Genomic DNA, 22,760 nt, shown 5'->3' on the forward strand with positions numbered 1-22,760 from the left:
ACACAGACGGAAGAACAAGAACGCATCAACTACAGAACCAACAGAAGCTCCTCCTTCAGTCTGCCGACCTGTGAGTTTCATCATTCACACATTCAGAGTTCAGCTGTTACTGAAACCAGACAGACAGACAGACAGACAGACAGACAGGCAGACAGACAGGCAGACAGACAGGCAGGCAGACAGACAGAGACAGACAGACAGGCAGACAGAGACAGACAGACAGGCAGACAGACAGACAGACAGACAGACAGACAGGCAGACAGACAGACAGGCAGACAGACAGACAGACAGACAGACAGACAGACAGGCAGACAGACAGACAGACAGACATTAGCCTCTCATCATGGACAGGTGAGTACTAAAGTAAACTGTAGAGCTCAGTTTATGTACTTTAAGATGCTGAAACTCAGTTTTGGATGACCTGGTTGTATCGGTACATTCTGGATATATAATCCTCTTTCCCCGGTAATAATTGCAGCCGTACAATGACCTCCTGTGTTTCTGTAGAAACCGGCTTGTATCTCGTCCCTCTGCTGCATTTTATCAGCTCAGTGTGGAATTTGACTTTTTATCGCAAAAAAATGGAGGCGGTCAAAAATGTGGTTTGCCAATCTGATAGATGCTAACGTGCTAACACCAGTTTGGGGGGCGACAGAAAGAATAGGCCACAGGTTACATTCTTATTTCTTTGTTCACTGAATAGGTATGGCTGCTTGTTTTGTACTTTTATTATGTAATGGTATTTTATTTGTAAGTTTAAATGCTGTATATGTTAAGAGGAAATGTTGTGTTATCGTGTGTGTATTGTCAACACATTGTTAATGTTTGACTTAAAGCTGCTATCGATAACACTGACAACTTTCAGCCACTATGTTCGTCCTCCCCAGTTTGATTTCACTCACCCACAGTGTGTAAGGAAGAAGTGGACGCAGTCATCGTGACGTCACTCATTGGTTTGTGGACTGTGATTTTGAAGCCGCATGTTCGGCGATTTTGCCGTCGCCATCTTGGATTACGACCGTCCCCATATTGTAATTTTTTGCAACCGATGAAGGGAAGTTACCATATTTGGAATGCGGAGGAGTTACATAGATACGTCTCAGCGACCTGTCAATCACAGTAAGCTCCGCCCTAAAGCATACCCTGCTTCATGGTCGATTTGACCATTCATAAAGTTACTAAGTTGGATTGCTCTTTCTATTATATATATATATATATACTGTATATCTCTCTCTATTGAAACCCTCAGCAGTTTAAAGTACGAGGTCAGAGGTCAGGCTGTGTGAGTCTTTGAAATGAAGCTTTTTAATTAAAGGTTAGCTGTTAGCTGTTAGCAGTTAGCGGTTGGCCAGATGTCCAGATGTGGATAATGGAGTAGCTGGATGGTGATTGGCTGTCGGCACTGAGCTGTAATTAAACACACAGATTACAGACTGAGTGTGTGTGTGTGGTCCTGTATGTCTATATTTGTGAGGACTTTCTGCTCTTCAAAGGCTGTTTGAAGCTTAAAACCAGATAATTAATGTGTGTGTGTGTGTGTGTGTGTGTGTGTGTGTGTGTGTGTGTGTGTGTTCCCTTTTCAGACATGTCATCTGTAATATTTCCATCTTCTTCTTTGTGTCATTCAAACAGACTTTTACATGAATGTTCCTCACAGCTTCGTTCAGACATTCACATCACATTAATCAACATGTTGTGACATGAAGGAAGATGTGGATTTTCAAAACATACTTTACAGTTGAAGCTTTAATTCATGACGTTAATTTAATCATTCAGCCTCTTCCTGTTTTATAAACATCCAACACATTAATGACAGGACGTTAAGTTGTCCGGCATCACATCAACATCTCACTGACGGCTCCCAGAAACCGCAGCAGCATTCCAGTTAAATAAAAACTAAGGGTCCTTCAGCAAAAAAGTTGACCCAGGCTTAACTTCTGCTGCAATGATCCGGCAAGACACTAAATTGGCCAATCATGTACATGCAAGCTCTCATTCCTGGAAAATTTACTTTGAAACATAAACGCTGTATTTCTGTGTGATTACTCTCCAGAGTCTCAACGTATTATGTAATACAAAGCTTTGGTGTCAATCAAACTCATGGTTCTGTTACTTAAACTGCATGAAGGAATGGGACGTTGTCACTTTAATAATTGGTTTGTGCCTTTCTGCCTTTTTGAAGCCTTGAGTCTCATTTTGATGATTGCCAGTTTGTTTTTTTGCAACCAGTGAACCAAAGTGACCAAATTTGAACTGCGACAGAGTGACGTAGAGAAACCGTATACGTCTCTGGTAGAGACCTGTCAATCACTGTGTAGCCCCGCCCCTAAAGCATCCCCTGCTTTATGGTCTATTTGACTAATTTACTAAATGAACATCATGCTGTATTGAAGAAGACTTGAAACTAGAGATTGAGACCATAAACTCATGTTTACAATGTTTACTGAGGTAATAAATCAAGAGAGAAGTAGAGTCATTTTCTCATAGACTTCTATACAACCAGAGGAGTCGCCCCCTGGTGGACAGTAGAGACAATGCAGACATAAGACACTTCAGTATTGGCTTAACTTTTCAGACCTGGTGGTTTCTGCCTGGTTTCAGTAGAGACGTCTGGGTGAAGACATTTTTTTATGATCACTACACGTCAGACATTAACAACATAAATCCATATTCTGCTATATTGACATTTAAAATGATCGGTTGTGATCAATGCTCTGCTGTCACCTGTGCAGGTGTTCAGCTGACTGTTCGCACTACAAATGCACCGACGGTGCATGATAGAAGAAAAGCAAACTGGACGCTTGTTTCGTTCACTGTGTGCTTGTCCTTTTTTATGTTGTTCTAAGACAGGGGTGTCAAACTCATCTTCACTCTGGGCCACATCAGCATCACGGTCGCCCTCAAAGGGCCGGTTGTAAATGTAAGACTGTGTAAACGTAACTACTCCTAACATATTGGTAAATAACTGTCTCTGCATTTGATTATTGTTTATGCAAGTGTAAAAATATTGCACATGCAGTTATATAAATGTAAAAATATATTTAAGCACATTTCTGTTATTATAACTTAAATCCTTTTAATTTAGGGTTAAGAAACCCACATTACTCTGTCAAAGATCAAACTTTTAAAGAAAATAGCAAAGACAAACATCAAACACAAGTTATTACAATAACTTTGTTCAAAGGGCTCCTTATCTTCTTCCTGAAAACATTAAAATGAATGAATAAATTAAAAATCACTATTCACTACAATGACTATTAAAATCACAGTGAGAGATTCACAGATGAGTTTAAATAGAGAGTAAACAGAGTTCTCTTCCTGTTTGACTGTTTTTACTTCATCAGTTCAGTTGAGAGGGAGGCTGCTGGGAGAAAAGAGAAAGAGAAGAGGGGGGGGGGGCGTGTTGTGAAACAGAGGTAACTCCAGTTCAAGTTGAGCAGTGTTTATATGGACAACACAGTCTCAGAATGTGTTCAGCTGTGAGTTATGGAGCAACGGGAGGGACAAACGCCTCAGATGTCTGTTCATCGTGACCTCTGACCTCATTTCACTGTTGCAGCTTATCCTGTACAGTGGAGGACAGATTGTCCGTAGACAGTTTGTCTGTTTGTCTGTGGACAGTTTGTCCGTGGACATGTTTGTCTGTTTGTCTGTGGGCAGCTGGACCTAGAACTTAGAACCAGAACTTCTGCTCCAGCCTGACAACACAACCACAACTGCTGAATCCATTCTGTGATCCATGATTTTAATCTTCTTCTTGTGTTTCAGGTTGAGATGTTCCAGCTCAGGATGACTTCCTGTCTGTTGTCCCTCCTCTTCCCTTTGATGTTCTCCATCATGGCCGCCGCTCAACCCGCCGGCTGCAAAATCCGAATCACCGACAAAGGACTCGATATGTGTAAGTTACTGGAAATGTCATTATTATCCAGAAGTAAAATCTCAACTATAATACTGTGGACCGTATTCAACATCTGTACTATATTTAACATTTGCACATATTGTCGTATGTGTTTTTTTAAAATATATTTTCTTGTTGTATTGTATTTTTTATACATATTATATTTGTACTTAGAGCACAGTCCTGGAGGGGGCAACAACTGAAATATGTTGAATATGTGACAAATAAAACCTTGAAATTGAAAAAATGTATAACCGATATTTATTTGTGTTTTCAGTGAAGTATGAGACTCAGAAATTTGTTGAAGAAGAGCTCACTAACATCTCGATGCCAGAGATGAAGGGCAAAGAAGGACGCTTCCAATACACCATCACTAAGTACAAGTTGTATTTAAAGTAATACTTTGTTTCTGAATACTCAACATGTATTAATATCTTCTCTTTCTCCCGTCCGTCGTCAGCGTGAAGATAACCGAGTTGAATCTGACTCACGCTGAACTGCAGTTCATCCCTGAAGTCGGTTTGCTGTTCGACGTCCAGAACTCATCGATCTCGCTGAGTTTCCACCGACGGATCCTCTACTGGTTCTTGTGAGTTCTGCCGCAGAAAACTGACTCAACACCAACATTCCTACGACTCTAATGGTTCTCAAACAGAACACTGATTAGAGTCTGATAACCCGTCTACAGAAGACTTTTAGAACTTCATTAGTTCTTCCACAGAACATAAATATAATACACTATATATTACTGTTAGTATAACTCCAATGGTTATTCTAGAGAACTTTAATACAACTCTAATAGTTATGTGTTCTATGGAACATTAAAGTGTCATTAGACAATTAAAAAAACAAAGATTTTACATACATTTTATGCTAACTGTTTTTGGACACTACCAAATATTTGTCCGACTGATGTGACAGTAAATTGGAACAGTTAATACCTCGAACGACGATGTCATAGGTCACGTGAAAATACGACATTTTTTGTCACTTTGCATGTACGAATCTTTTCAAAAATGCAACAGATGATTCAACAGAAACATCTCAAAATTTTGCTCAGCAGAATCTCGAGACCTTCACGATGCCAAATTCTGAAGCTTTTGTGTGGATCGGCGTTGTCATGTAGTTGTTTACGTGGTCGTATTGTGTCGGTGATGACGTGTTTCTGTGCGTCAGCTACGACACGGGAAACATCAACGCGTCGGCCGAAGGCGTGAACATCAACACGGCTCTGAACCTGATCCGGGACGAGGAAGGACGACTGAAGATCAATAACATCACCTGTGATGCCAGGATCGCCAAAATGAGGGCAAAGTTCAGCGGAACGCTCGGGTAAAACACACTGATACAGTAATAATGATTAATGATAATAAGACTAATGTAGTGATCAACAATCAATAATGATCACTGTTAATAAGACTGATACAGTGATCAATAACAATTATTGATCAATTACCAATAAAGTCTAATCACGATCAATCATTGCTGATCAATGTTTCACCGTGCCGTCATGTGACCACGGTATCGGCCAATCAGCAGCTGTCTGTCAACTCGTTTTGTCTTTCAGGAAAGTTTACGACTTCCTGGCCAGCTTTCTGACAACGGGCATGCGCTTCCTCCTAAACCAACAGGTGTGTCACCTGTCTGTCTCTCACCTGTCTGTTTCACCTGTCTGTCCATCTCTGACCTGTCTCTCTCTCTCTGACCTGTCTGTTTCACCTGTCTGTCCATCTCTGACCTGTCTCTCTCTCTGACCTGTCTGTCCATCTCTGACCTGTCTGTCCCTCAGATCTGTCCCGCTCTGAATCACGCTGCTCTGGTTCACGTGAACTCGATGTTGGAGTCGATCCCTGTGAGGTCGGAGGTCGATCACTATATTGGTATTGATTATTCTCTGATCGAAGATCCCGTGGTGACGTCCAGGAGCCTCGACATGCACTTCAGGGTCAGACTCCTCCTGCTCTGATATGATATGTTATCGTCTACGGTGTAATACGACGGGAACATTAACGTGTGTGTCGTGTGTTTAGGGGATGTTCTATGACCTGTCCGATCCAAATAACACGTTGGTGAACTACGCCATCGACCCGGTCATCAGAGAGTACGACCGGATGGTTTACCTCGCTCTGTCCGAGTACTTCTTCGACAGCGGGATGTATTCTTACTTCAAAGCAGGAATCTTCCAGATGCACATCGTCAACGAGAAGGTCAAACCCACCATAGACCCCCAGACCCCGACCCCCCTGTAACCCTGAAAGACCGAAAAGCAAATCCTGAGAACCGAGCTGATCCAGTCTAACCTCCATTGTTCTGTTTGTGTCGTCCTTCAGATGCCCAAAGACCTGGAGATGCTGTTGAGAACCACCTACTTTGGAGCCATCATGATGCTGGTGAGTAAAGTTACAATAGAGACACAGTGGGGACACACTAAAGACAAGATAAAGTGCAGACACAGTAAAGCCTAAATAAAGACAGAGTAGAGACACAGTGGAGACACTGTAGGAATGCAGTAAATACACTATAAAGACACAATGGAGACACTGTAGCGACACAATGGGGACACATTTGAAATGCAGTAAAGACACAGTGAAGACACAATAAAGAGACAGAAGAGATGCAGTAGAAATGCAGTAAAGACTCAATAAAGAGACAGTGGAGACACAGTAGAAATACAGTAAATAAACAGTAGAAATACAGTAAAGACACAGTAGAGACGTGTTAGCAGGATGGAGGAATGTAAAACCACTTGATGCTAATTTGTTATTTGTTACGTTGGCCTTTATGAATAAAGTTGACTTGACAGGTTCAGTTCAGTGCAGGTGTTCACATTATTTAGTCCACACCTGTCACCTGTAAAAACATGCAATACTGCGTAGTACTGCTTCACTCCATGTTCTCCTGTGTTCTCGTAGAACCCGGCTCTGGTGGACGCTCCGATGTCTCTTCAGTTCGCCGTCAACTCTCCTCCAAAAACCACCATCAAGACGTCCGGCGCAACGGTCGTCATGACAGCCATCGTCAAGGTGATAGTGCTGCCTCCAGGTCAGCCTCCGGTCCAGCTCAGCAGCATGACGATGGTACACACACACACAGACACACACATCTACACACACACACAGACACACACATCTACACACACACAAAGATTTAACCTGCTGATCAAAACGTCCAACAGCTGTTTTATCATTTCTATTGTTTCATGTTTCTGTCGTCCTGCAGGAAGCAAAGTTTAACGCTAAAGTTTCCATGAAGGAAAAACGCCTGGCCGTTCATGCTGACCTCCGCAGGTACACACACACACACACACACACACACACACACACACACACACACGAACTTCATTGGTCAGTTCGGGGACAGGATCCCGGGACCAGGAACACTGTCTGTGTTGTTTTTGTACAGGGTCTACATTTTTGACGCCACAACATGGCGAGAACCGTATGAAGGAACAGTCCTTTGAAGTTCTGTAAAGTTCTAAGTTTTCTACTTAAGTGTGACACTTGAGGGGCCGATCACACCGAGACGCGTCGCTAGAATATTCTCAACTTTTAAGCGCCAGGCGCGGAGTCGATGTCACGCTTGACCGAGGCAGCCAATCAGATCGCACTACTGACATCGAAACAGGAAGTCAGTTGCAGTGTAGTAAAGGCCGCCTCTTGCTTGATTTGATTGGCTCCCTTGTTCAAATGTGTCACTGACGATCGGTGCGACTCCGCAAAAAAAGTTGAGAATATTTTAACTTTTGTACACGTCTATAAGAAAAAACGTGCCGCAAGAGAAGAACACAGTGGTCCCTCAGGTTTAATTTTTCCTGAGCTAACGTTGAAATGATTTACCTTTTGTGTTGAACCCCATTTAAAGTCACAGCGTCTCTGTGGCAGAATAAATGAGCACAGACTGAAACAGAGTTGTCTTCTTTCAGATTTAAAATATTCTCCAATCAATCGGCTCTGGAATCTCTGGCAGTAAGTGCTGTTTTTAATCTTTTACTGCTGAGTTACAACATTTGTGTTAAATCTGACTCACAACAGAAAGTAAAATACGTAACAGTCGCCCGTCTGTCTGTCAGTTGATTCCTCTGCAGGCTCCTCTGAAGACCATGTTGCAGATGTCTGTGGTTCCTTTAATCAACAGTAAGAATCTGATTCATCAACTGTGAAACAAACAGTGATTGCATGTTTAACTGTAACACACTGTGACACTGACTGTGTGTGTGTGTGTGTGTGTTCAGACTGGACAAAGAGAGGGGTTCGCATCCCTCTGGCTGATGGGATGGATTTCATTGAGGAAGTAGTTGAATATCACAACGTAAGTCTGTTTAAACATTTAACCTTTATATGATAAACCCCAAAAGTGAAGACATCTTGATCGCCCCCTGGTGGCTGGCTGCAGTATAGGTCATAAACGCCGCCCCTCCCATGTTAACAAATGGGACCGTGGGTTTTGAAAGCCTCTAGTTCACCATTTTGGCAGTCCCCATCCCCATCTTGGATTTGGGCGGTCGCCATGTTGGTTTTTGCAACCAGTGAACAGAAGTAGTTATTGATGAATGCGTTTTTTTGATTAGTTTGATTTTAATGAGTTATTTGTTGGGTGTAACGTCATGATTGTACCATGTGATGTTCTGGTCATTATGCTGTAATCCATTGTACTCCGAACTCTGAAAAAAACAACCATCCAGAGATACAAACATTAGATGGCTGGCGGCGGCCATGTTTTCCCGAGCAGATGCACCGGGACGCATTAAGATCGTAAATCGGGAATACCGACTTGGAATTGTCAACCTTCGACTTGCAATGGATTGCTCTTTATTATTTTGACCCTCTACTGTACCACCTGATGTTGTATTTCCTCACTGGTGTTGACAGCAGTTGTGTTGATCTCTGCAGGGTTTCATCTTGATCGGAGCGAATCTTCACTTCAGCAAAGGCCTGAGAGAAATGATCGCAGGGAGCAATCGAACAGAACCAGAAACCTCTATCTAAATATATATATATATAGAATATATATATATATACACACATACACACACATAATACTTAGTGAACATATATAACAATATGTGGATATATACGAGACGTGTGTGTATATATATATATATATATATATATATATATATATATATATGTATATATATACATACATATATATGTATATATATGTATGTATATATATACATACATATATATATATACACATATACACACACATAATACTTAGTGAACATATATAACAATATGTGGATATATACGAGACGTGTGTATATATATATATATATATATATATATATATATACACATATATATATATATATGTATATATATACATACATGTATATATATACATACAGTGTATGTATATATATATACATACATACATGTATATATATATATATATATACATATATATATATATATAGTCTTCCTCTGCCTCTTGTGCATCACTGCGTTATCTTTAACCACCTGTACATCAGTGAAACAGAAGTACTCAGATCCTTTTCTGAAGTAAAAGTACTAATACCACATTGTGAAAATACTCCACTACACGTTAAAGTCCTGTATTCAAAACTGTACTAGTAAAAGTATTGTCAGCAAAATGTACTTGTAACAAAAGTATTCATGATGTGGTAACATGTTACCGGTCTGTGTTTTTCTATTATATATATATATGATGTTTCGGGATTAATAGTACTGCTGCATTAATGTACATGTGTACTGCTGTGGATGTTTTTAACTCCTTTATACACTGTTGGGTAGTTTAATCTGCAGCAATGCATCATATTCTATAAGATCATATGTTTGTGTAGTTGTTGTCCTGTGAGTAAAGGCAAAGGTTTCATTTAGAAAGTGATGAGGACCTAAAGGTCTGAGAGTCGTCCCCAAATAAAGTTTAGACTAACAGACTACAGAGTATTTTCTCAAACACAATAAGAGGTCAGACAGTATCAGTACAACCATATTAATACCTGATTAAAGATCAGACTGAATTATGAGTCATGTTTATGGATATTAAAATATAGTATAAATATGTCTGATCATCAGTTCAGACTGAAAATGTAAAAATGAGTTATCTCTCTAAAGTCCAACAGTCACCATGAAATACAATAACGTGAGATTATATTTACATTTACAGACTTAAAGTGTGAAGAGTTCACTTCCAAAATCATCAAAAGACAAACAAATTACTTTCATTATCTACAAAAGACGGGAATTTTGCTGAAAACATTTTTTATACATTTTTATTTTGCCTTTAATCCAACACGTATACTTATTCAATTTGATTTGATCATTTTGGAAGGAAACTCCTCACAGGCGTCAGATTAAAATTAGTTTTAATTACTGAACATATTTCAGCGTGAACGTGGTTGTTTTAAACATCAGAGATATTAAATGAATCAACGACGATGAATTACATTTTTAATCGCGATTAATCGCATGATTTTCTTGTTATGCGCAAAGTTCAATAATGAATTCAAAAGTAGTGTATTGTGCACTTTTATTATAAGTACTGCTATATGAACAAAAGTGCAATAACATTTGATTTGCAAACACTTTAAACAAATCAGGTTCTTTTTAACAGCAGTATTCTCTTTACACAGTAGCAGTTAAAATACAGTTATAAAGATTCTGATAATAGATATTCAGCCGGTGTTCACAACTTTATTCTCATGTGTGTAAGAGATGCAATTTCAAATATACACCTTGAAAACTGCGAACCTATCTCCGTCATGTTTTTTATGTTTGTTAAATTCTCAGTAGCGATAACTAAATGATATGCTTATTATACATATTCCAAACAAAAAACTTTAAAAACTCAGAACATTTTTTTTAAATGAATCATTTCTTTTTTGCTTTTTTGGTATTTTGTTCAGACACATATGCAACGCTGATTACCGTAATATGTGTGGTATTTGTTATAAATGTACGTTGGTACATAGAGGGTGATAAGAAGCTGTACATGGAGGGACTTAGGACCCAGGGGAATGTAGGTGAAGCATGGGAAGCATCAGTAATAATACAAATCAAAAAATGAAAAGTTAGATCATGACACATTCTGAATTATAATATATTTTCATTGAATAAACAGCTGAGTTGGTTGTTGATCAGTAGTTTGGTTCAAACTTCTTTTGTCTCTTTTGATTTGTTTCTATGAGTTTCCCCAAACTAGCACACAGTCAGTGATGAATGGAAGTAAAAGTGAACAATACAACGTGAAGAATGAAGCTGGATTTAACAAATCCTTCATTTTATACAGTGTTGTGATGGATTTGAAAATGTTTGCTTTGACATGATGTTTATGTGCTTTATTATCTAGAATCATCCAAAACTTAGATTTCTTTTGATTTCAACGTCACTTCTCAAAGTTTGTTCATTTGTTCCACGATGATCAAAGATGATGAATTTAGTTTGTTAAAATCAAAACAACTCTTTACAAGTTGTGATTCTCTTTACACAGATGCTGAATTTGATCTAGAAAGACTCTAGTTCGACATTCAGAGGTTTTTCGTCACACAAACAAATGTTTCAAGACAACAAAGTTCAGTTTTCTACACAAAGTCAAAGATGTTTCACAGCTTCTCTCAGACAACACATCATTTCAGGTCATTACATGGACCTCGCTCAGCTCTTTCAGACATCCATCTGCAACACCACAAGTCCCAGTGAGCTCTCAACCCCCCAGAGTCCAGACCAGCTCAGGTACCCCTCACCTGCTCCAACTGCATTTACAACCACCGAGAGATCAGGTTGGTACTAACTAACTATCAGCTCTGTGTGATCCTGTACAGACTGAACTTTCTGGTCAGCAGAGAGAATGTTTCTCTAGCAGGAGGAGACTCTCCCTCCTACAGAGAACACAGAGACACTGAGGAACCACGCCAGAACCCAAACCCAGGATAAAGAGGTTCAGTGAATGTGGTGTTGAAGGTGTGGAGGTGGATCAGTGTGTCAGTGGAGACTCTGTAGAAGGACAGAGAGCCAGCAGGACAGTCCACATACACTGCTACTCTACCGGAGGAGGGGGAGGAGGAGGAGGAGGAGGAGGTGGAGGAGGAGGGGGAGGAGGAGGAGGAGGAGGAGGAGTCGTATGTTCCTGTCTTATTGTGATAGACATAGTAACCACCATCAGAGCAATCCAGTCTCCAGGACTGATCACTCAATCCAAACCTACAGTCTTCACTGTCCCCTTTCCTTCTGATTCCTCTGTAACTCACTGATATAAAAACTCTTCCTCTCCACTCGACCTCCCAGTAACAGCGACCAGTCAGACCAGTTCCACACAGCAGCTGCTTCCAGTGGTCAAATCTGTCTGGATGATCAGGGTATGACTGATCCTCCTCCGCATATGTCACCTCCCTGTAGTTGTGAGACAGTTTGAGGTTTCTGTGTACTGTGTTTGTGTCGAGTGTGAGTTCACAGGAATCTGATGGAGAGAACAAGACACAACACATTATTAATCTATCATCTATTTGATGATGACATCAGAGATGTGAATGAGTGATGTCACAGTTTGAAGATGCTTTGTTTTCATGAATCAAATTCAAAGCACACTTACACTTCCTCAGACCTGGTCTGAACCATCGGACTCCAGCAGGCTCCACCCTGAAAGGAGGAGGGGGGTCAGAGCAGCATGAAACATGGACATTACATCACTCTCACACACAGAGCTTTGTTATTCATGTTCACATGGAGCACTTATTATTCATCATCTCATATTCTTTTACTTCACTGGAGCTTCTTCCGATTGGCCCATGACGACAGCTCATTATGTTCACTTAGTCATGATATATTATTATCAGTATTATATTGACAATCATCCATTTCACACTCAGTTTCCTCTACCAGTCAGTCAGTAAATCAAGTGTTTAAATCTGCATCAATTGATTTCTTTGTCCACTTATGGTTCAGTGAAAACAAGCTGTAAACACAACATCTATCATATTATCAGCTTATAAAGTAGTTGTGTCTAACATGTGTCTATCAACAGCTGCTTCCACATCCAGCAGTTACACATCAACATGATGACTCATCAGGAGTCTTTGTGTTTGTGTAATAATGACTGTTGTCTCTCAGAAGTAAAGGAGAAAGTATCCTGAAATCACCACAGCACCACAAAGCTGTTCATATCCCGTCTCCTAGCAACAGTCAACACTGGTTTCTATTATCTGTAATCTGGGGATGAAAATATTACAGTTCAAGTCCTTCTGCAGCCACAGAGCACTGCCTGTGTCCCCCTATAACTTTAGTCCAGTCCTAAATAAACCTCTTTGGGCTCTGACACACCATGTCCACAATCAGCTGTTGGTTCTTCACTGAGCGTCTGTGGCCGACTGTCACCTGTAGTTTCAACAAGTCGACTCTTATCAGCCAGGGAACTTGAAAACAAACCAAAACCAGGTAAAGCTGAACTCCTTTAAAACAGAAAAACATTCCTATTGTGATGATTCATCAAGACGTTTAAACAGATTGTTTTGTCTGTTCGTCTTTTCACAATGACGTCTGGACTATTGTTTGATATGAGCCCACAAACCTGCAGCGTGACGACGTTGACGCATGTCAACCCAACATGATGCCTGTCAACGTGTCAGGATACACCACTGTCCTATTTTCTAATGTTGAAAGAAGACAACCCTCCAGAAAAACATCAGATTCATCACCTTCCCTCCTGTTTTGGCTCATTCTGGCTACTATTCCCTGACTACTTCTGTTTGTATTGATGGTCTGATATGGGACACAAGCAGTTTGATGAGTCTCTGGTAGTTTGAGGTCAGCTTGGTGTGTCAGGGTCATATTAACCAGGCTGACAGTGTGACAGAGAAAAGGTCTCCAGCTCCGTGGCTGCAGCAGGCTTCTTCATACCTGAGAGTTTCCAGTCTCCAGCATGGATCCTCCTGTCCAGCAGACAGCAGCTTCACTCCTGAGTCTCCTGGATGATTGTAGCGCAGGTCCAGCTCTCTCAGATGGGAGGGGTTGGAGCTCAGAGCTGAGGCCAGAGAAGCACAGCCTTCCTCTGTGATCAGACAGCCTGACAGGCTGCAAACACACATGTCACACAATCTGAAGGAACTGTGAGGTTTATGTTCATTACTGTCATCACTAATCTGGTGACATACCAGTTTGTAAACTTTAAACTTAGTACTTAGTCCAAGAAAAGAAATTCACAGGGTCACCTGAGAGTCTCCAGTGTACAATGTGGACTCTCCAGTCCAGCTGACAGCCGCTTCACTCCTGAATCCTGCAGGTTGTTGTTACTCAGGTCCAGCTCTCTCAGACTAGAGGACTGGGAGCTGAGAACTGAGGACAAAGCTTCACAGCTTCTCTCTGAGAGCTTACAGTCACTCAGTCTGAAGAGACAATGATGAAGAAAAAATAAACAATAAGTAGAAAAGATAGCAGCGTATTTAAATTATGATATATTAATCTAATTATCTCTGTACTTACAGAGCTTTCTTGGAGGCTTTGACCACTGGCAGCAGCCCCAAAAGAGCCTCCTCTGAAGCAGAGTATTTCTTCAGATCCAACACGTCCAGATCTTTTTCTGACAGTAAGATGAAGACCAGAGCTGACCACTGAGAAGGAGACAGTTTATCTCTGGAGAGACGTCCTGAACTCAGGGACTGTTGGATCTCCTCCACTAGAGAACGATCCTTCAGTTCATTCAGACAGTGGAACAGATTGATGCTTTTCTCTGGAGACACATTCTCACTGATTGTCTTCTTGATGTACTGGACTGTTTCCTGATTGGTCTGTGAGCTACTTCCTGTTTGTGTCAGCAGACCTCGTAGGAGAGTCTGATTGGTCTCCAGTGAAAGACCCAGGAGAAAGCGGAGGAACAAGTCCAGGTGTCCGTTTGGACTCTGTAAGGCCTTGTCAACAGCACTCTGGTAGAGATGTGTTAGTTCAGGTTTGTCTCTAGAGACTTCAGACAGCCGGGAGGATGTTTGTTCTTCTAACAGCAGGTTGACACCAGACTTGATGAAGGTCAGATGGACATGAAGAGCAGCCAGAAACTCCTGAACACTCAGATGGACGAAGCAGAACACCTTGTCCTGATACAGTCCTATCTCCTCTCTAAAGATCTGTGTAAACACTCCTGAGTACACTGAGGCTGCTCTGATATCGATGCCACACTCATTTAGGTCGGATTCATAGAAGATCAGGTTCCCTTTCTGCAGCTGATCAAAAGCCAGTTTTCCCAGAGCCTCAGTCATTTCCCTGTACTTTGGACTCCAGTGTGGATCTGTCACAGCTCCTCCATCATACTTGACCTTCTTCACTTTGGACTGAACCACCAGGAAGTGGATGTACATCTCAGTCAGGGTCTTGGGGTGCTCTCCTCCCTGTATGGTCTTCAACACCTCCTCCAGAACTGTAGCAGTGATCCAGCAGAAGACTGGGATGTGGCACATGATGTGGAGGCTTCGTGAGGTCTTGATGTGGGAGATGATCCTGCTGGCCTGCTCCTCATCTCTGTATCTCTTCCTGAAGTACTCTTCCTTCTGTGGGTCAGTAAACCCTCTGACCTCTGTCACCATGTCGACACACTCAGTCGGGATCTGATTGGCTGCTGCAGGTCGTGTGGTTATCCAGAGGCGAGCAGAGGGAAGCAGGTTCCCCCTGATGAGGTTTGTCAGCAGCACATCCACTGAGGTGGACTCTGTAACATCAGTCAAGATCTCACAGTTGTCAAAGTCCAGAGGAAGTCGAAACTCATCCAGACCGTCAAAGATGAACAGAACCAGGAACTCTTCAAACCTGCAGATTCCTGCTTCTTTGGTTTCACTGAAGAAGTGATGAACAAGTTCCACCAAGCTGTACTTTTTCTCTTTCAGCACATTCAGCTCTCTGAAAGTGAATGGAAATGTGAACAGTGTGTCCTGGTTGGCTTTGTCTTCAGCCCAGTCCAGAGTGAACTTCTGTGTTAAGACTGTTTTCCCAATGCCAGCCACTCCCTTTGTCATCACTGTTCTGATTGGTTTCTCTCTTCCAGGTGAGGCTTTAAAGAGGTCTTCTTGTCTGATGGTTGTTTTTGGTCTGTGTGGTTTCCTGGATGCTATTTCAATCTGTCTGACCTCATGTTCATAATTGACCTCTGCAGTCTCACCCTCTGTGATGTAGAGCTCTGTGTAGATCTGATTCAGAAGGGTTGAGTTTCCTGCTTTAGCGATCCCCTCAAACACACTCTGGAACTTCTCCTTCAGGTTAGATTTGAGTTCACGCTGACAAACTGAAGGACTTCCTGAATAAAAACAAAGAACATCAATAAATAAATTATTAGACAAATATGTCAACATATCTAAATATATTTTGGTCCATCTCTTGAGACTTTAGTAAACGTCCCATTTATCCAGCATGTTAAATCTTTAGAGAAATCCTCTTACTGCTCTGCAGACGGTCAGCCAGCTCCTCCTGCTTCATTCTCCTCAGGAAGTGCTGTGTGATCTTCACAAATGCCTCTCTGCTGCTGCTCCTCCTCTGCTTTTCATCCTCACCGTCCAGCACCTCATCATCATCCCTCTGACTCTCTAATGTTTCTGGGGAATCTGAACTCAGTACCTTCTGGATGTGCTTCAGCTCGTTCTTCACAAAAGTGACGATCTTCTCCTCCAGCAGCTGGAACAGAACATTCTATGAATGATACAAACTAAAACCATGGAACCAAACATCAGATCCATGTTGGACAGACTGACAATCCATTGGTCTACAAAGTGCAGCATGGAGATGATTGTGAACAGAATAGATGTAAAAGTAGTTGTACATGTACAGACCATAAATATGGGGTCCAGGTGTGTTTGATGCTGCTGGGCAGACTGACGTCTGGGAGCCTCTGAGGTCTCCTGGTCCTCTCTGTGGAGGAATCATGAAGAATCAGTGTCTGTCTACACAGAGACAAACACAAGGTAAAGGCCCATGAAGTGGTGTGGATCAGATGAGTTCCTGCCTTGGGAAAGGTTTACTAGTCCTGCTGATCCCACTGAGAATCAACAGCTCAGTCTTTCAGCTCACTGTTTTCTTCACCAGTCAGTTTGGTTTAGTCCCAACAGCTCTCACCAAGCCCTCCATGTAGCTCTCCCTCCCTCACTGTACACTGCTGAAGTGCCCTGGAGCAAGGCACCCAGAACCTCCAGCTGCTCCAGTGGAGCGTCTCAGTGTCAGACTGGTTGTACTGGGCAGCTCCCAGTGTGAATGTGTTTCAATGAAGAAGAGTGTTGGTGCTCAGATAACTTCATCTGAGTCAGTAAAGGTTTAAAACCTGGAGATCTCACAACAGAGAGTCTGATAGAAACACATCATCATCATCACCCTCATCCTCATCCTCACTATCATCATCATCATCATCATCATCACCCTCATCCTCATCCTCACTATCATCATCATCATCATCATCATCACCCTCACTATCATCATCATCATCACCATCATCATCATCACCATCACCATCATCACCATCATCACCATCATCACCATCATCGTCACCATCATCATCACCATCATCGACTCAACTTGAAGACACAGCTAGCTTGTCTCTCTCTGTACTTCATAGATACATCTACCAACACCTTTAACCTCTTGAACCCTAGGCCTATTTTTAGCCCTGTGCTCTAAAATGTCCTACCCTTACGCAAAGGGGCTTATCTCGCTAACTACAAGGTATATTTGAATAATTTAAATGGCAAAATAACACAAATAAATGTGAGCTTTGTTAATATGTGTACATATCATTGTATATGTTACTGGTAAATGCTGAAATGAATGTTACATACAGCTGAAATTGAGAATTTTCAGGTTCGTTTCTTTTATTGATTTTAAATGATGCACAGGCAGGCCTAAACTCTTAAAACCATCCACTTGACCTTGACCTTGACACAGACCTGAGAGAGTCATTCATGCTTTTATCTCCTCCAGACTCGGCTAGTCTTTAATCCGGTATCAGCAGGAGAAACAGTCAAAGACCAGAGAAGAGAAGTGAGCACATCACACCAATCCTTCTGCCCACCAAAACTTTCTTTCCTCACATTTCCATATTTCAGTATAATAGCACTCACTCTGTACTACTATATCATTTTTCCACCACACCTTACTAACGGGCCTTTGCTGTCCGGGCCCCTCAGCTGTGGAACTCTCTTCCTGGTAATCTAAGGCCGGCAAATTCAGTATCCTCTTTAAATCTCTTCTGAAGACTCACTTTTACCGTTTGGCTAATTTTTTACATCTGACGGATTTCATTTTGTTTATTTATTCTAAATACAATTTTACCGGTTTGATTGTTTCTTATCTGCTTTCATGTTTTATTGTGTAGCACTTTGTAACTTTGTTTTGGAAAGGTGCTATTTCAATAAAGTTATTATTATCATTATCATCGTCACTTTGTTTTCATCATCAGTTTGAAATCCTCACCTTTGATCAACAGAGTGGCGTTTATCTTTAAAGGACATAGGAGGCTCCATAGACCGGTCACTCTTCATGGACACACAGCTGGGTTCAGGTCCAGGTTCATGTTCAGGTTCAGGTCCAGGTCCAGGTTCAGGTCTAGGTCCAGGTTTAGGTCCAGGTTCAGGTTCAGGCCCAGGTCCAGGACAGTCTGGTGTCTGATGGATCCTGGTCACATATGTAGAAACAGAGTCAGTGAATCAAAGACTTTGAGTCATGGACAGTTAGAGATGGTCATGTCAGAGAGAGAGAGATTTGGTCTGGCTGTCATGTTCCCCACACAGAGTGGTTTTAGGAAGTTTGAGGAACCGATATAGAAGCATTTGAAAGAAAACATGATTTATATGCCAGGCTTGAACTGTTTGTAGCTCATCCTCTCTGCCAAATGTCGTTGTTGGGAAGTTTTGGTAGGGAATTCGCTGTAATAAAAACAACATTTACTTGAAACTAGATTGAGCGGAGTTGAGTGAATGGAGTGGAGATACGCTGAGGAGGACCAAAGTCTCATGTTTGTTTTGAGGATTAAGAGTTTAGAAAAGAAGCTTATTCCACTAAGGTGAACTTTGATGGCATGAATTTTTAGATGGCCATCATGAAATGAGCGAAGGTAACGAAAACAGGTCATGGTGACAAGATTGAACAGTGGAAAGGTTATGATGTACTGGTCATGTGGTGGAAGTAGTGGACACTCTCCTAAGCTGACCAGTAAAAAGAAAGGGTTGAGGGAGATCCAGGGTATCCATGATGAAGATCTGGGAATTGATGATCAACGGAATTAGGGTGGGAATTACAAGTTGACCGACAGCGTTGAACATGGAGGAACCGATGGTGGATGTGTGTCTTCAAGAGCTTCTGAACTTCTGGAACGTTAAACGAGCAAGTGATGGAGTGACCCGGACATGAGGACTGTGTGGAGAACATATTGGTGTGTAATAGAGTGCCAGATTAGGCAGCGCATGAACAACATGATGGGTGGGGCGTAGCAGCGTTCTTTGTTGATTCAGCAAACGACTGCAAGGTTTTCAGAGTAAGAAGGATGGACTTGATGGATCATTCATGTCCTCATATATTGGCTGCTGATAATATGGGATCGATTTCATAGAGCAAACGACTTGGCATTCATTTGAAAGCTCCGAGAACCGTTCTGCTTCTCTGCATACATTGATTACATAGATGAAGTTATTTATTAACAGAGTAGAAATGGTCCTTTGACCTATGAGAGCACTTTGACCAACAGATGCCTCAATAAACATGAAATATGAGCTTCATAAAACACCTGAAGTATCAAAGTCCAGACTTTAGTCCAGTATCAGAACTCAATCTAACGACTGTATCTGTTTTATAGATTTATAGGTTTATTATGAGTCAATGTTCAAGTGAAAGAACAGAGACACAGTAAACATCAAGTTAGTAAGAATGAATACGTTGAAGGGTAAAACAGAATCAAATGTAATGAGAAGTGTTGAGTGTGATACCTTTCCATGTTGCTGATAACCTGCAGCCACCTGATGAAGACAGACAGACGGGTTCAGCATTAGTCTTCAGTCTCATTTGATTTGTGTCTCATCAGGAAATCTGATCTGTTTCTGAATGTAGACTTTAAAGACAGCCAGCTGTAGTTTGAAGTATCTGTTGTCAGATCAACTTTGTGCTGTGGAGTCATTATCAAAGACAGGAGGTCAACACATGAACCAACAAAGAGCAGCTCGTTTGTCATCAATTCAAGTTCCACTTACTCAGTTTCTTCTCATGAACTTCAACACGCTGCAGCTCTCGGCTTTCTGGACCGGGTCTGTGTGGAAAAAGAGTTTTCTGTTGATGTGAGTGGGACGATGAGCTCCATCAGGATTAAATCCTCTTCTTCTTCTTCATCAGTCCTCAGTGTCTTCAGGCTGCTGTCACACTCTTTAATAAACCAGTGTGAACCTGCAGCACTCAGTTCAAAAATCAGCTGTATCATGTTTATATGACTTTATATGATCACAGCTGATCACAGCCAGCGTCATCATATTTCCTTGTTACCTCTCTCCTTGCATGGTTTCCTTGTGTCTCACCATGCATCCCTGGTGGGAGGGACTAAGACGCAAGGAAAGGACACAAGTGAGGGGAAACAGGGATGCAATTAAGAGACTTGGGATGTACCTTTAGTCCCTCCCACCAGGGATGCATGGAGGAAACCATACGAGGAGAGAGGAACGAGGAAATATGTTTTAATATGAGACTATGAGATGTCCTTTCCTCAGTTGCGTCACGTGAAGCGACGTCTGTTTCTGATGAAGGAGGATCAGCTGATCACAGCTGATCACAGTCAGTCGGCTTTAACAGCTGGAGAGACCTTTGAGAAGTTTGTGTCTGTTCACATGATCACTGTACTTAATAATAGTAACTAATAATACTAGTAACTAATAAAGACACACAGTGATCATCACTGCCAGAGTAGAGGTGTTGTCTCTCTGTAGCATGTCAACAAACTGTGTTCTGTTTATAAGTGCAGGATCGATTTCTACGGCGGAATGTTATTTGCGTCTGTACGTTTTGAAATTGTGACTGGGACGTCATTATTAATATCACCCAGCATATGATTACTGTTTCTCTTAAATGATATAACTCATCAAACACTCAGGAATGATCCGCCTCACGAGACTGAATGAAATGATGATAAATGATGTAAAAAGTGTTTCGTCTCTCTGACTTTAATTGTTTCCATAATAAAAGTTATTGAGGGAAACATCAGATCATGAGAAGACAAATCTTTCTGATAAATTTAGAAAGTTGTTTATGGTCCTTTTGTTGTTCAGTCTACAATGAACATCTATTTAAACCAGACGGTGAATCACAAAACTAATCACACATAAAGCTTGAGTTTAATCTGCGATCCGTCTTCACTGTTTACATGTTGAACAAAATCGTATCAGTCCGATCGGCTGCAGCGTCCAATCACATCACTGATGAACAACGAGGGGGCGTGTCGGCCGTTAAAACACTTCCTGGAAGTCTGTTCTCGTGGGTCCTCGCTCATGGCTCCTCGGAGATCCCTCCTCTCTCCTCGATCCTCGCTCCTCGCTCCTCCGAGCTAAATAAGAGCTTTGGGACGGCCGTCAATATGGCGGAGCAGAACAACTTTTGGCTCAAGCGAGGATCGAGGAAGTGACAATTAAGAGACTTGAGATGTACCCAGTGATGACAGGAGGAGCATCTCAACACTGATAGGCTATCGCGCTTCGATAACGCGTTAACTTGCCCAGCACTAATATACACACACACACACACACACACACACACACACACGATGTGAATATATAATACTTAGTGAACATATATAAGAATATGTCAATATATACAAGACATGTATATATATGTATGTATATATTTAATATACATACATATATACTAGGGGTGTAACGGTTCACAAAATTCTTGGTTCGGTTCAATACGATACAGTGGTGCCACGGTTCGGTACGTTTTCAATACAGCAAAAAAGCAGAAATGCCAAATCCTCGCTGGTGAGACTCAAGGGGTTGTGTCTGATTTGATTCTCTGTTTGGGCTTTTGTTTTCTTTTACAAAGCAGGAATTATGGTCTGGAGAAATGGTCTGGTGAAGGAGCAGTGTCACAGGGCTCAATAGCATTAAGCATGTTCGTACAGCCTGGTTTATCACTACAGAGCAGGATATACCTTTAGTCCTGTTTGAATCAGGAGGGAACAGATAACCTCTGCGGGGAGCTGTAACAAATATTACGTGACTATTTGTGTACACTGGGCGTGATGCTGGTGTAAACAGGATTGGTTGCTTATAGTTTAAACAAATACGACAGAGTAATAAAGTAAGCTTTAATAATGAAAGGTCGTGTTTGAGACTTAAGATCTTCTCTAATATGTTCCTCTATGAACTCAAACAGACACCGTTCGTGGAACATTTTAGAAGTTTTATTCTTCACTTAGTTGCGCTGCAGGTCTTGTTCTCTATCTCTCTCTCTCTCTCACTCACTCACTCGCACATCAAATTTAAAATCAACATTTACACATAAAGGTTTACTAGATTATGTGTCTATAAATGTGGTCAACACACGTCTCTCTCGTTCCCTCGGTGTCGTTGTTGTCTGTTCTCACCTGTAGTTTGCTGGTGGCTGAAGTCTCTGTCATACTGAGCAATCCATGTTTTGTTCCTTTATAGTTTACCTGTGTTAACTTGTTGTACATAGTTGTACAGAAGAAAATAAACAATAATAAGAAAAGGAAAGTCCTCCGTTTTGTGTCCGTCCTCCCTAATGCCGCGCTGACCGTGACTTCAGGGAGGCTGAAATCCGCTCCAGTGTGCTGCAGGTAGCGACCCCGCCCTGGAGGTATCATAAACTCCGGAACAGATCCGCAAAACGTGTCTGGATCGGAGTCTACTTGCGCAGCGCGCCGGATCTGGAATGGATACGCGTCA

General features: G+C 41.6%; 2 protein-coding genes across 4 annotated transcripts; one reads left to right on the forward strand and one right to left on the reverse strand.

Annotated features, from left to right (window-relative positions):
• pltp (phospholipid transfer protein) lies at positions 1-10,223 on the forward strand. Of its 3 annotated transcripts, none has more exons than XM_079156488.1 (15): positions 1-70; positions 3,769-3,898; positions 4,176-4,275; positions 4,359-4,487; positions 5,075-5,230; positions 5,466-5,529; positions 5,688-5,843; positions 5,929-6,105; positions 6,229-6,288; positions 6,811-6,975; positions 7,118-7,185; positions 7,821-7,863; positions 7,968-8,031; positions 8,130-8,206; positions 8,788-10,223. In XM_079156488.1, exons 2-15 carry the CDS (start codon positions 3,775-3,777, stop codon positions 8,881-8,883), a joined length of 1,479 nt encoding a protein of 492 aa, XP_079012614.1. In that variant the 5' UTR covers positions 1-70; positions 3,769-3,774; the 3' UTR covers positions 8,884-10,223. The 3 variants fall into 3 exon arrangements, with proteins under 3 accessions (XP_079012614.1, XP_079012615.1, XP_079012616.1); XM_079156489.1 differs by lacking the exon at positions 1-70 and adding an exon at positions 264-351; XM_079156490.1 differs by lacking the exon at positions 1-70 and adding an exon at positions 2,880-2,920.
• Positions 10,224-10,376: 153 nt separating this feature from the next.
• LOC306693835 (protein NLRC3-like) lies at positions 10,377-22,586 on the reverse strand. Its single transcript, XM_079156479.1, has 11 exons — positions 22,439-22,586; positions 20,064-20,119; positions 19,803-19,832; positions 18,295-18,495; positions 16,665-16,743; positions 16,278-16,509; positions 14,338-16,135; positions 14,067-14,240; positions 13,756-13,929; positions 12,452-12,498; positions 10,377-12,319 (listed from the first exon to the last, which is right to left on the reverse strand). The coding sequence occupies exons 3-11, from the start codon at positions 19,808-19,810 to the stop codon at positions 11,742-11,744; spliced, it is 3,291 nt and encodes a 1,096-aa protein (XP_079012605.1). The 5' UTR covers positions 19,811-19,832; positions 20,064-20,119; positions 22,439-22,586; the 3' UTR covers positions 10,377-11,741.
• Between the last annotated feature and the right edge of the window lie 174 nt (positions 22,587-22,760).

Source organism: Pholis gunnellus, assembly GCF_910591455.1.
Source record: "Pholis gunnellus genome assembly, chromosome: 3".
In the NCBI taxonomy this organism is placed as follows: domain Eukaryota; kingdom Metazoa; phylum Chordata; class Actinopteri; order Perciformes; family Pholidae; genus Pholis; species Pholis gunnellus.